Source organism: Mobula hypostoma, chromosome 9 (assembly GCF_963921235.1).
Source record: "Mobula hypostoma chromosome 9, sMobHyp1.1, whole genome shotgun sequence".
Classification (NCBI taxonomy): Eukaryota; Metazoa; Chordata; class Chondrichthyes; order Myliobatiformes; family Myliobatidae; genus Mobula; species Mobula hypostoma.
Genome location: NC_086105.1, coordinates 43,463,298 through 43,478,196, shown reverse-complemented (window position 1 = coordinate 43,478,196; position 14,899 = coordinate 43,463,298). Strand labels below are relative to the sequence as shown.

At 41.7% G+C, this 14,899-nt stretch overlaps 1 protein-coding gene across 6 annotated transcripts in view; it reads left to right on the top strand.

Moving 5' to 3' along the window:
• The window catches only part of LOC134351680 (metabotropic glutamate receptor 8-like), a 440,260-nt gene that overhangs the window by 176,888 nt on the left and 248,473 nt on the right, over positions 1-14,899 (top strand). For all 6 annotated transcript variants that reach the window (XM_063058170.1, XM_063058165.1, XM_063058168.1 and 3 more), the window contains one exon: positions 13,745-13,961. In XM_063058170.1, coding sequence (XP_062914240.1) covers positions 13,850-13,961 — 112 coding nt within the window. In that variant the 5' untranslated portion in view covers positions 13,745-13,849. The remainder of the gene's footprint in view (positions 1-13,744; positions 13,962-14,899) is intronic.

The following is a 14,899-nucleotide window of genomic DNA, read 5'->3' as shown; positions in this document are numbered from 1 at the left end:
ACTGACCCTCCCATCACCACAACAGTTACGATCAATCTGGTAATACCTATTTCACCCAAGAGGATAATATTAATCGAGATACTCACCAGTTTACTATTTTGCACGCAGTAATTTACTTGGGCTATCAACAAAGCAGTTTGAGTCTCAAAGTATCGAAGCAGTGACTCATCTGTTGTATGCGGGGGTAAATGTTGGCTTTTACTCTGGGAAGACTAAGGCACTGTTTCTAACATTCTAAGGTATCCCCCAATGTCTAGGTTGTCACCGATTGTACACCGGCATGAGCAAAGACTTCTATTCTGGGACTGTCACTGAGGATCGTAATAGAATCTCATAAGGCTGCTGTCAAGATATTGTGATTACAAGGGAATGGCATGTCCAATTTGTAGGAAATGTGTGGAGAACAGCTGAAGGGAATTTGAAATGCCATTCCTGTTTGCTTCCTGATGCAAACGAAGATGCAGAAAAGCACTGGCAGTTATTGGAATAATTATTAAACAGACTGATGCCATTCTGAAGCAGCAAAGTGCTAATCATATTTGCCTTAAACATTTCCCTTATTACACCCTTCTCTCAGCTCTTCCAACACCCTGAGTATAGTTGCTACCTTTCTTATTCTGACAGCATCTCCTGTCTAGCAATTATCTTGATGTGAGGTGGTTGTGTGGAATCTTTTACTGCGCCTTTTCTCTGATCACTGAGTATGATTACTAGAAGCTGTAGTTAAACACTGTTCTTTGATCCAGTCCACAATGAGTCCTTAATCTATCTAATCAGAACTAAGGTGTCAGTGTATCTGGGAAGAATATTGGCATTTCCTTGTGCAATGTCAGCAAGTTCTAGAAGTTCACATGTGTCTACAACTCTTTGCCCACCATTTCCTATTGGTACTCTGAAGAAGTTGACTCTCTGCCAGAGTGCACGGTTGCATCAATTTTCTTACACTTGTATTTGCAATCTATTTGCTTAATCTGTGCTGGGCTAGATCTGGCCCAGGGCTGGGAACCCCGTTCATTCAAATGCAGAGAAACAACTGCAAGAAAACAAGGTATGAGAGTGGGTAGTATACACTTTTTAAGTAGAGTAGAGCTACTAGGACTTGATGTTTCAATCCCTATGGTAAATTGGCACTCTCGATGTTGGCAGTGGGCTTGGAGTGGTGACAAGGAGGGAGGGTAAGTACGTCATCGGGGTCATCAGGTGGGCACCCTCCTTCTTTGACGTTTTGCTGATAAGCCCACAACGTCTCCAGAGGGCTCAACGGTGCTACCTGGCATCCCAGATACACCCCCCTCAGTTCCATACCCTCCTGTCTTCATCTTGCAGCCCAGTTGTTGTCTTTCCTTTTAATCCAAATCCAATTGCTGCTTTCTTTTGCTGCATTTGACAAGGACTTGATTGCTTGTTGGAGGGAGTGACCCCTCACCCCCATCTTCTTCAATAGACTGGTCATAGATGTAGCAACGAGTCCCCTGCATCCCACTTCTACAGGGAAAATCTTGGTCTTCCAGCCATTCTGGGCAGCTTCAGTTGCCAGTTCAGAGTCTTTTCCCTCTCATAAGCTTCTTCGACACCATCTTCCCATGGTACTGTCAATTCCACAACATATGCCAGCTTGGCTGTTGTGGATCACAGGACTATGTCTGGCCGGAGTGTTGTGGCCGCAATGTCTGGGGGAAACACAAGCTTTTTTTCCAAGTCCACGTCCATTTTCCAATCCCGAGCAACCTGCAGAATGCTTACATCTTTTGATGTTATACGGTGCTCTGGAGGTTGGCCTGCTGGTACAAATCGTGTGATCTGGACATTTCCTGCCGATGTTTGTGGGACAGCATTTGTGGTGATTCACCTCTGTTCCAAGATTGATGCCAGCTTTCTGAGAACTTAGTTATGCTGCCAAGTGTACCACCCCTGGGTGAGGCCCGTGGTGCATCCTGTTAAAATGTGCCTTAGTGATCCAGGTGCTTGAAAAAGAAAGCAAGCGGGGTCTTCTCCCCACCACTGGTTCAGGTTCTGGGGTGTGGGTAGGAGGTCATAAGTGGCTCTGATGACAAAACTTAGCCGAGATCCCTCCATCTCCCAGATGTCACGCCAGCTAAGTTTCCTCTTTTCCAGGTTCTCCCAATTAGTCCATTGGCCCTGCTTGGCCATTGAGACGGCCCTGGCATTTCGCTCTGCCTCCTCCTCTCTTCTCACCTCCTCCACCATGAGCCGTCTCTTCTCCACTGATGTTGCTGTGTGCCATTGAGGAGCTTTTGGGACGAGCCCGAGCCCGGCTCTTCCATGTTGGACTTGGCCAACCACATCTCTGAAGCGAAGAGCAGATTTAGCACTCTGAATGGCTTCAGATGGGTCCACTTCCTCCTCGTTGCCACAATTTAATTACTTAATCTTAGCTTAATGTTACACTTTGCTTTTCTTTTTTCATTTTTTTAATTGTTTAACAAAAACAATTGATGTTAATTGCTGTTGGTGTTCTTGAATGTTTCTGAATGCTAGAGACTTTCTTTGGTGGACTTGACAGCAGGCTAAGCCCAGGGCCGCAATTTAATTAGTAGTTGATTTATTTCAGCTGTTTCATTGATAATTACCACCCAGGACACCAAAAATAACTCGTCCACTCTCTGAAATATTGTTAAAGGATTTTCTACCTTTATTTAAGAGAGAGGAGATGGACTCACTTTGAAGTCTATTCTAAAAACCGATACCACTGATGTTATGTTTTGCAACTACAAAACATTAAACTAATTTAAATGAAGACACAGAAGTCCAAAATGTGGGTCTAACTTTGAGTTTACTTAAAGCAAAGTACACACGTATCACTTGGTAGCGTGATGATTTATGCAATTCTCACATTTATACATATAATCCATAATAAATTATTTAAATGAATATGAATGCTTAATTAACCAATATGTACATGATTACTCTTGCATATATTAAATACACAATACCTGACAGCATAGCACTCCCTCTAAGCAACAGGGGACTGTTAACATAGACTCTTTTATGCAAATTCCTGGGATGAAATTTGAAAGCGTGCCCTTAACTCAAAAACAATAGGTCCATCCATGTTTCTCTCATTCACTTGCTAGAAATTATTTGTTTAGGCATTCTAAGCATTTGGGTTTGCCGAATTTGTGCATTGTTTTACAAATGTAAACAAAGTAGAGGTGATGAATAATGATCAGGTGCTTTAAGCAGTATACAAGGGAAAGGAAGTATAGTTGACATGGTCAACATTAATTGCTTGCTTAAGAGACATATTAAATGTCAGTCTTGTATCCACAGGCAATAACTGGATTTTGTAGATAATTACCATTTTAGCAGTGGGTTTGTGCATGACCTAATTGCTCACAGTTTCCAACTGTTTCCCAAAAAGTGCTCTCATTATGGACAAGTCAAGCATGAGCTGCAAGGATGGATGTGATTTAGCCCTAGGGCATTTGGAAAGCTTCCTACTATGCTAGAACTTGTAATTGCCCTTTTGTTGGCATTAGGCTTTTATGTGAAATAGAGAGTGGAGATCTTTGTTCTTGTCAGGATGAGCTGGAATACAGCAGATGAACGCCATGATGTGGACATCTGTGGATCTGTGCTTATTAGTAAGATGCACCTGAGACTTAAAGATGCCTACTTTAGTATTTTTGCCATGTTCAAGATGAGATCATAAGTCCTAAAAAAAAGCTTCTCTGTCCAAGTCCATGTTACAGATTTAGTGAGCCATTGCCTCCCTTTGGTTTGGGAAATTAATTTCACTTTATTTCAGTTAATTCTGGCTGTTTGTACCTTCTGTGGAGGTATTGTGTATTTTCTGTAGGAGCTATTTCCTAGGTTTGTTGCTGGTGCTTTTTTATTAATTTGTGGCTCAGTGGAGTTTCAACTTAACGATGGTAACCATTGGTTGAAAAGTAACGTAAAATTTTGTCTGACATCTTGAAATAAATGTATATGGGTCCTGATGGTGCAGTGCAGGATGGTTTGAGTGAAGTGAGAATCATATAAATATTGCTTCCAAGTGTATTTGAAGGAAAGAACATTTGGATCACTTGTTTAAATTTTCATCTCTGATCAAACAGATGGTGGTATACATTTAGTTAGCAATGTGCTGAGGAAGCTGGTGTTGTTTTACAATAACATCTCTTGACAATGCAAGACAGAAAATAAAGGGGTGGGAAAGATCATCTGAAAATGGCAGGAATGAAAAAGAGCTTGTGAAGAGACCTTGCATTATTCAAACACTGAATGATAAAATCTATATTTGCTTTTGTAAACAAATATATCACCCACTTTGAATTTATTGCTTGTGCCTTTTGGAGAAGTAAGAGATATTTTTCAGTATGCAGAAACTCCAAGATACCACTGGAGAAGACAGCAGTGGATGTAAATTGTTTGCAGCCCCAAACAATTTTAACTTTGTTTTATTGCTGTTTCTTCTATCATTGAGTGTAAAGGGAATTGACATTTGATCACAAGTAAACCTACTGGTAAACCTGCATTTCTCTCCACAGACCAAAATGATGTAGGCACGTTCAGTTGGAAACAATAAACAAAAGTGTGATTTTTCTTCCCCCCCGCCCCCAGTAATATTGACTGACTAGCTACAATTGGCAGTGATATGCTATTGTCCCAGAGACTCTGATTATTTTCAATGGCTCCATAGCAAGGTCAGTAGTGAAACCGCTTTAGATAGTCAGGTCTAGCATGGATAGAATTTTGTCACTTTTCTCTCATGGAACTACAAACTGTATTTGACCAAACAGCAGGAATTCTGCAGATGCTGGAAATTCAAGCAACACACATCAAAGTTGCTGGTGAACGCAGCAGGCCAGGCAGCATCTCTAGGAAGAGGTGCAGTCGACGTTTCAGGCCGAGACCCTTCGTCAGGACTAACTGAAGGAAGAGTGAATAAGAGATTTGAAAGTTGGAGGGGGAGGGGGAGATCCAAAATGATAGGAGAAGACAGGAGGGGGAGGGATGGAGCCAAGAGCTGGACAGGTGATTGGCAAAAGGGATACGAGAGGATCATGGGACAGAAGGTCCGGGAAGAAAGACACGGGCGGGGGGGTGGAACCCAGAGGATGGGCAAGGGGTATATTCAGAGGGACAGAGGGAGAAAAAGGAGAGTGAGAGAAAGAATGTGTGAAAGAAGGTAATTTATACACACATTCTTTCTCTCACTCTCCTTTTTCTCCCTCTGTCCCTCTGAATATACCCCTTGCCCATCCTCTGGGTTCCCCCCCCCCCCGTGTCTTTCTTCCCGGACCTCCTGTCCCATGATCCTCTCGTATCCCTTTTGCCTATCACCTGTCCAGCTCTTGGCTCTATCCCTCCCCCTCCTGTCTTCTCCTATCATTTTGGATCTCCCCCTCCCCCTCCAACTTTCAAATCTCTTATTCACTCTTCCTTCAGTTAGTCCTGACGAAGGGTCTCGGCCTGAAACGTCGACTGCACTTCTTCCTAGAGATGCTGCCTGGCCTGCTCTGTTCACCAGCAACTTTAATGTGTGTTGCCTGTATTTGACCAATTTGTTTTTCTCCAATTCCTCCTCCCAACATATAGTTGTGTGCAACCACTTCTGCCGTCGCACTGTCATGTATTTTGTAATCAATATTGGAGTTACACACACAAAGTGCTGGAGGAACTCAGCAGATCAGGCAGCATCTATGCAGGGAAATAAGCAGTCTACATTTCGGGCCAACACCCTTCATCTAAACCGGAAAGGTAGAGGGAAGATGTCAGAATAGGAGTTATGTTGGTTGCTGTTTGGGATGCTGGGGGGCACTAATATACTGGATGGTTACTGTCTGCAGCACACACAAAATGCTGGAGGAGCTTGGTAGGTCAGGCAGCATCTGTGGAAATGAGTAGACAGTTGACTCTTCATCAGGACTAGAAAGGAAGGGGCAAAGTGCCAGATTAAGAAGGTGGAGGAAGAAGGAGTAAAAGCTAGAAGGTGATCGGTGAAGCAGGTGAGGAGGAAGGTAGGTGGGTCGGGGAGGGAGGAATGAAGTAAGAAGCTGGGAGGTGATAGGTGGAAAATGAAAAGGGCTGTAGAAAGAGGGATCAGAAAGAAGAATGTTACTGTCTATCCTAATGGTGATTTGCATAATTCAGCAAGGCTGCCGGTTCCAGCCCAGCCACGAAACAGAATGCTTTCACAACCAGTCAAGTTGAAGAACAGTTTCATTCTTCTTGGCTGAGTTGCTGACGCCACACTGGCAGGTGACAGGTAAGGTCAGGTAAGGTCAGGTGAAGAGGATGGTGGTTAAGCAGGGGAGGAGAGAGGTGATAGGTGGAAGAGGTAAAGGGTTGAAGAAGGAATAATCCAACGGGAGAGGACAGTGGACCATTGACGAAAGGGATGGAGGAGGAGAACCAAAGGGAGATGATGGGTAGGTGAAGAGAAGGGGTGAGAGAGAAACCAGGAAAATTGTAGTGGCAAAGAGGGGAAAGAAATTATTGGAAGTTAAAGAAATCAGTGTTCATGCCATCAGGTTGGAGGCTATCCAGATGGAACATAAGGTGTTGCTCCTTCAGCTTGAGTTTGGCCTCATCATGGCAGTAGAGGAGGCCATGGACAGGCATTTCAAAATGAGGATGGGAAGTCAAATTGATATACATTATCACTGGGAGATCCTGCCTTTTAAGGCAGGCAAAGTGAAGGTGCTTGACCAAGTGGTTCCCCAACAAACAAGAGAGAACCTTCAGGAACTCAGCAGGCCAGGCAGCATCTAGGAAAAAAGAGCAGTCGATGTTTCGTGCTGAGACCCTTTGGCAGGACTGGAACTACTCCTCATCTTTTTCTCATCCAGTCCTGCTGGAGGGTTTCGGCCCGAAATGACGACTGTAGATTTTTCCATGGATGCTGCCCGGCCTGCTGAGTTCCTCCAGTATGTTGTGTGTGTTGCAAGTAAGTATCTTTGAACATTTTTCTCTGGCAGAGGTAGATAAGCTCCCCAATCTGTGTCAAGTCTTACGAATCCAGAGGAGGTTGCACTAGAATCAGAACAAATGGTAGATGATTCCAACAGACTTACAGGGGAAGTGTCACTTCACCTCGAAAGACTGTTTGTGGCCCTGAATAGTGTTGAGGGAAGATGGTGTAGGGCCAGATGTAGCACTTGTCATGCCTGCTGAGATAATGTCACACCTGTCAGGAGAGAGATTAGTAGGGACAGAGAAATGAACAAGGGAGTCACAAAGAGTGTTCCCAATGCAAAGTGGAGAGGGGTGTAGGGGAGAGAAAAATGTGCTTCATGGTAGGAACCAACTGGAGGCAGCGGAGGTTATGAAGAATGATGTGCTGGGTAAGGAGCCCAGGTGGTGTTGGGTAAGGACGAGGGGAGCCCTATCCCTTTTATGATGGGTGTGGGATGGGTGGTGCTTTAAGCAGATTCATGTAAGCCTAAACTTATACTGAGAAAACTTCCACAGGGTGGTATGGTAGTGTAGGGGTTAGCACAATGCCTTACATTTAGAGTGCTTGGGATCAATTCCCACCACTGCCTATGAGGAGTTTGTATGTTCTCCCTGTGACCGCATGGGTTTCCTCCGGGTGCTTTGGTTTCCTCCCAAAGACGTACAGGTTGGTAGGTTAATTAATCATTGTAAATTCTCCTGTCATTAGGCTAGGATTAAACTGGGGGATTGTTGGGCGTGTGGCTCAAAGGGCCGTAAGGCCTGCTCTGCGCTGTATGTCAAAACGTAAATAACTAAATAAAAAGCAGATGTTCAAAACTGTTGCAAATAAAGGGCCATTTGTTTTGGACCCAAAAAGATCAGAATGCTTTCTAATTAGAAGTGAGAGACAAAGGATAAGGAATGGAACAGGGTGCCCGCAGTAAAGCAAGGGAATCCCTGGATCCAAAATAAAAGCCAATCTTGCGAGAATAAGGTAAATAAATCAGTTTTACATGCAATAAATTTGTAGCTCTCTTCCGGTTTGGAATTCTGCTAGGCTGATTGCTAATTTTGCATCTGAGACCTGTAGATATTTGTTAATTAAGACTATTAAAAGCTGAGGGGGAAAGGTCGCAGATCAATTGAGGTCACGTAAAATGATCGGGCAGGCATGAGACGCTAAATAATTTGTTACTGTTCCTTTTCTGCTCGGAATTTAAAATCTTAGCTTTAGTGAGCAGATCATGTGGCATTTGCACATTGATGTCATTTGTGCTTTAGATGTGCCATTCCACTCCCACTGTTGCCAAACATAGAAATGCTTTCCTACATTCAGGTTTATATTAAATGATAGCAGAGATATCTCCTATAAAAATTAAAACCTATTGAATTTTTCATTGTTATTTTCTGATTTAAAAATCTGCTCATTTTTCTCCCAGGCAAGATTGTAAAGGAATCTGTACATTTCTATCTGTGAACATTATGTCATAATGCTTAAATGGTAGTTTAATATTCCTTTTACAAAGCTTAGAATGAAAATTGCTTTCTCCTGTTTGTGAAGGTCCCAACTTAGATGAACGCCCATAAGTTTAACCTTGCTACCTAGATAAGAAAAGTGATTATTAAGATCCCCATGAGGCAGCTGTGGGTGTGGATATAGAAAAGCTAAAAATGCAGTTTTGCAAATGTTACTTAATTGGCCTTATGGATCCTTACATTGACCTTGACTACATGTATAAGGTAAACAAACTTTTGTGTACACTGGGGCCATATGCGAGGTCACCATTTTCTGTGCTAAAGTTCACAATAATTTCTTTCCATTTCTTGTTTATCTTTCACTGGAGAATGTTACATGCAGAACTGTACTTTGGTTTTTCAGTTCTACTGCCAGGATATTTGAGGTGAGAATGGAGAAGGAAATCCAAAAATGGTCTGTGTGACCATTTTTGTACACAATACACCTCAAGCTATTTGACAACTTTAAAAGTTCAAAGTAAATTTATTATCAATGTACATACAAATTATGTCACCATATACAGCCCTGAGATTCATTTTCTTGGGGGCATTCACAGTAGGTACAAAGAACCACAATTAAGATCAATGAAAAACCATACATAAAGATGGATAGAGAAATTCTGCATGCAAAAAGAAAAACAAAATATTAATAACTAAATAAATAAGTAACAAATAGTATTGGGAACATTAGTAGTAGAGACCATGAAAGTGAGACTATAGACTTTGTTATCTGTTCAGTGTTGGGATAAGAGAAGCGACGCACGCTGTTTCAGGAGTCTGTTGGCTGAGGGATAATAACTGCTCCTGAACCCGGTGGTGTGGGAACTAAGGCTCCTGTACGTCCTTCTTGATGGCAGTTGCAAGAAGAGAGCATTACCTTGGGATGGTGGGTGCTCTTGTTGATGGATGCCGCTTTCCTGCATTAGTTCTCTTTGATGTGCTAAAAGGTTGGGGGGGGGCTTTTCCTATAACAAACTGGGCTGTATCTTCTACCTTTTGTATACTTTTCCATTCAAGGGCATTGGTGTTTCCATATTGGGACATGAGGCAACCAGCTAGTATACTCTCCAATATGCATCTATAGAAGTTTGTCAAAGTTTTAGATGACCTGCCAATTCTTTGCAAACTTCTAAGAAAGTAGAGGTGCTGCTATGCCTTTTTTGTAATGGCACTTATGTGCTGGACCCAGGACTGATCCTCTGATATGATAACACTGAGGAATTACTGAACATCTCCGCCTCTGATCCCCTGAGGAAGATTGGCTCATGGATCTCTGGTTGCCTCCTCCTGTAGTCAATTATCAGCTCTCTGATTTTACTGATGTTGAGAGAGAGTGTTTTGTTTTGTCACCATTCAGCCAGATTTTCAACAGGCATGAGTTTGCTCTTTATTAGCACAGGTTACCTTTAGCTGGTGTGTGGGTACTCTGACATTGTGAATGGTCATGGACTGAAATTGGCCTCTCACGTGAATTCTCTCTGAGGCATGCACACATTTATCTTGTAGATAAGGTATAAGTCCTTTGTGCAACAAAATTTTAGCAAGTAATTTAATGCACAATTGAAATTCTATCCGCAGTGCGATCAATATGAATATATTTTGTGAAGCATTGTATTTCTTTGTTTAGTTATGTACAAATTCTCTGTAGGCTCTTTTCACATCTCCACAACCTCTGCAGTCTGTTGGCAGGAGGTACAGCCGCAGGTTAAGCTGCATAATATCATTCCTTCTGTCTTATTCCCTTGTCCCTAATGTGATAGACCATCCCATCATGGCACAGGGCTCCATCTGGTAGATTGGCTGAAAGATAACAGGATTCAGTTTCAGCAATGGCAGGTATTCTCTCAAGTGGGTAATGGTTACTTGACCTCGTCCAGTCATCTTATTCACTGACAAGCAGGCACTCAGCCAGATGTATATTTTAAATATATTTTAAAATATGCAAATATAAGTTATAAATAAATATATGATTTTGAAATGACTAAGGCTTCCAGAATAAGTTCATCAAGTTATTACAGCCAACAATGTGTGTGTGAAAGACATGAATCATTTTTGAACATTATCATGATAGAAATATATAAAAGTAAAGGCAAACTGATATGGTTAAAGGTATTCATGAGCTTGGATTTTATTAACAGCATCAAAATAATGTTTTTGAAGAACATCTCAACAGATTTATTGATTTATATCCATCTACAATCTCAAGATTGAGACAATGTAATGAAATACTTACAGCAGCATCACAGGCATATAGTGTCATACAAGCAGCGCTCACAACAGAAACATATAATATACTTTTTCTAAAGAAAAGTGCGCAAGTATAACAGCAAAAAAGTCCTCTTTAGTATAGAGAGATCATAATGTTGCTATAGAAGGCAATGATTACCTTCATTGGGCATTGATTATTGGGCAGGTTGGTTCAAAAACCAAATGGTTGAAGGGAGGGAGATGTTCTTCAACCTGGTGATGTGAGACTTCAGGCTTCTGCATTTCCTGCCTGATGGTAGCTATGATAAGATGACTTGACCCAATAGCGGGGATCTTTTATGGATGCTGCCTTCCTGAGGTAGACCCTCGAATTGATGCAACTGATGATGGGGAGGAATGCGCTATAATGCAGTCGGCTGAATCCACTGCTCTCCACAGCTTCTTGCATTCCTGCACTCTTTCAGATTGTCATACCAAACCATGATGCAACCAACCAGGAGACTTTCAACAGCATATCTGTAGGGGTTCGTCAGAACATTTGTAATGGTCAATCAAAGTAGCATAAGGCAGATACTTAAAAATTGTTTCAGTAAGTGAAAACGTGCATATATGATTCTAAAGAAAAGAAATATTTAGACCTGGTACTGGCCCAGTCATTTGATTGTATCTCTATGTATTTAAAATAGAGCTATCCTGTAAATGTGACAGTGGCCATTTTTAGTTTGCAGTACTTGCTAATTTGAAAAGCCAGTTAGTGACTTGTGTGATGCTTATGCTTTCTATAGGAGACATGCATCAAATGATAATGTTCTCTGTGCAGCTCTTTGTTGCTAGAAAAGTCAAACCACGTTATCCTGAGAACACATTATTGGGCAGCCTGGGGCAGCTAGGCGCTCATAGTACTGAGGCTCCACAAAGGCTAATCCCTTTTCCACTTTGGGCACCACATTTCCTGCACTCAAATGATCTTCCAACCTTATTTGCAGGCTACCCTTGACCGTCAGCCATCCCATGCTTTCTAGTTCCCCACCTCACTGATCTTCTTTAATGAATTGTTGACCTTTCTTAACTCCTGCCACACCGTATCAAGATTCTGAACCCCCACTGCTCCCTGGCCAGGTGGCACAAGATATCAGTCTCCAGCTAGCTAAGCTCCCCTTGGATGCAGATTTGACCCTGACAGATTCTTTAATCAGTGGCCCTTTCTCAAAAACATCATGCCATCTGAAAAGTTTCTTCCCCAGATAGTTAAGCTGATCAACCTTTCTAGTTATTGCCCCAACCCCTTCATCTAATACCTTAGTTGCTGCATTGCACTTCAATCCACTTTTTATATTGCTGTTTTCATTGTAAATACATGCTGCTTTTTATCTATTTATGCACTTTTATTCCCCTAACTATATTCCTATCTAATTCTTTATTCTTTATAATCATTGAATGTTATTTTTGCTGTATGTCAAGCCAACACATCACAGAAAATTCCTAATACATACAAGTCTATATGGCAAATAAAATTGATCCTTGATCTTTGATCTTTAAGCCAACTCTTTCCCACTCTCCATCGACCACAAGACCAGGCATCAGCCCAACGGCTCTAGTGTCCTTCATGTGGAGGTCTTTTGCAGAAGGCAGATTATGCTGTGTTTACTGCTACACTAAAAGTACTTGGTCTGGACATGTCGGGGTAGTATACCTTCACCAGTAAAGGTAAACATTAGTCAGTGAAGTTTCTAATTGCTCCAGTGAATTGAGTATTATGCATTGAGTGAGTCATAGAACATAGAACATAGAATAGTACAGCACATTACAGCCCCTTCGGCCCACAATGTTGTGCCGACCCTCAAACCCTGCCTCCCATATAACCTCCCACCTTAAATTCCTCCATATACCTGTCTAGTAATCTTTTAAATTTCACTACTGTATCTGCCTCCACCACTGACTCAGGCAGTGCATTCCATGCACCAACCACTCTCTGAGTAAAAAACCTTCCTCTAATATCCCCCTTGAACTTCCCACCCCTTACCTTAAAGCCATGTCCTTCTGTATTGAGCAGTGGTGCCCTGGGGAAGAGGCGCTGGCTATTCACTCTATCTATTCCTCTTAATATCTTGTACACCTCTATCATGTCTCCTCTCATCCTCCTTCTCTCCAAAGAGTAAAGCCCTAGCTCCCTTAATCTCTGATCATAATGCATATTCCCTAAACCAGGCAGCATCCTGGTAAATCTCCTCTGTACCCTTTCCAATGCTTCCATATCCTTCCGATAGTGAGGCGACCAGAACTGGACACAGTACTCCAAGTGTGGCCTAACCAGAGTTTTATAGAGCTGCATCATTACATCGCAACTCTTAAACTCTATCCCTCAATTTATGAAAGCTAACACCCCATAAGCTTTCTTAACTTCCCTATCTACCTGTGAGGCAACTTTCAGGGATCTGTGGACATGTACCCCCAGATCCCTCTGCTCCTCCACACTACCAAGTATCTTGCCACTCTCCAATGTGGAGGCATAAAAGAGTCCAATGCTGCTTTTTAGATGCGTTGCCCATCCATACTCAATGCAAACAGAAGAAGTGGACAATTAGGAGGTGCTCAGGTTGACTGCTGCTGGAAGGCATTGACATTGGGCAGCAGCCTTTCAGTGCTGGTGGCTAGGAGAATAAAATTGAAGACGAGTAAAACATTCTCCAGATTGTATGCTACAACTTTGCAACACCTTTATTTTTATTCATTGCTGTGAATTCTCAACCAAATGGAGTTGCATAGCAACCTTCTATATGGGCTTTGGTTGCCAACTGCAGCAATGGAAAATGGCCTTATTTTACATGTAAACCAGAACTTCCACCTACCAGTTTGATTACCAATTATGAATCTTGATGAGGTCATTGTTTAGAAAAACAAAGCACAGAAAATGCCAGAATGCTCAGCAGGTCAGGCAGCATCTATAAAGAGAAAAACAAAAAAACCCACTTTTTTAGATGGATAACTTATCATCAGATCTGAGTGTTGAATGTTTCCATCATTTTTGTTTTTGTTCTGTGTTTCTAGCACCTGCAGTTTTTTCTCTGTTTCAATTGCATTTTCAGATTTAGAATGCTATATTTGGTTTTTCATACAGATCCCTCAGATCAGCTATGCGTCAACTGCTCCTGAGCTGAGTGACAACAGCCGGTATGACTTCTTCTCCCGAGTGGTTCCTCCTGACTCATACCAAGTTCAAGCAATGGTGGATATTGTTACAGCCCTTGGATGGAATTATGTCTCCACTCTAGCCTCTGAGGGTAACTACGGAGAAAGCGGTGTGGAGGCATTTATGCAGATCTCAAGGGAAACGGGTAAGTGGCAAGTTATGAAAGCTTAATTACTTTCAGATTTTCTGAAAGCAATTTAGAATAAGCAAAATTATTGGAAGATGTTGAAGTTGGATGTCCTTTGGATGTTTGAGATTGGGTTCAGGATTTTCAGTTTATTAAAGCATTACCTGTTTATCTGCAATAATTGTTTTCATTAAATATTTTAAAGAGAACAGAGGAGTCACACTATGAAATAGTGCATGCAATTTGAAGCTGAGCAGTATTGTTGTTCGTAGCCGAGTCATGTCTAACAGACTCAAGTGAGCTCTGAACCCTTTTTCTGACTGGGATGGAGATCACTTTATACAGCAGGGAGACATTGTTTAACATTGATCAGATTAAGTGTAATCTCCAGGATCACTTTTAATATCCAAGGAAGCTGAAGAAGAATTTTACCGAATCCTTTTTCTCTACTTAAGTGGCCTGGGAATTTTTTCTGTGCATCCCTGTTAGCAGATTACATTGTCTGCACCTGGGAAGCACATGTTATGATATCTATGACAATTCAGCTGTGTGGGGCTGGCCAGAAAGGTTGTAGGGACTTTGCCTGTCCATTTTCATATGGTTGGTGTGCTCCAAATGTACTCAATATATGTGCCCAATCTTCAGTGGATTGCAATAAAATAGATTCATTAACTATAATGGAAACTTCTGTAATCTCATTTATGATGCTTCAAATTGTGCAAGTATTATTTAAAATTGAAGAAGAGCCAAGGATTATAACTTCATAAAAGTTTTCTGTAGTATTGAAATTATATTAATGTTTTAATCAAACAGATTCTGGACTGAAAGAGAACTCTACTTGATTCATGCTATGAGGGCAATGTTGGATAATGTTTATCTTGACTGTGAACACAATGTGCACGGCAGAATCATAAGACGTGATTCTCTCTGCTGCAGTTCCTAATTCTGAAAAAAAT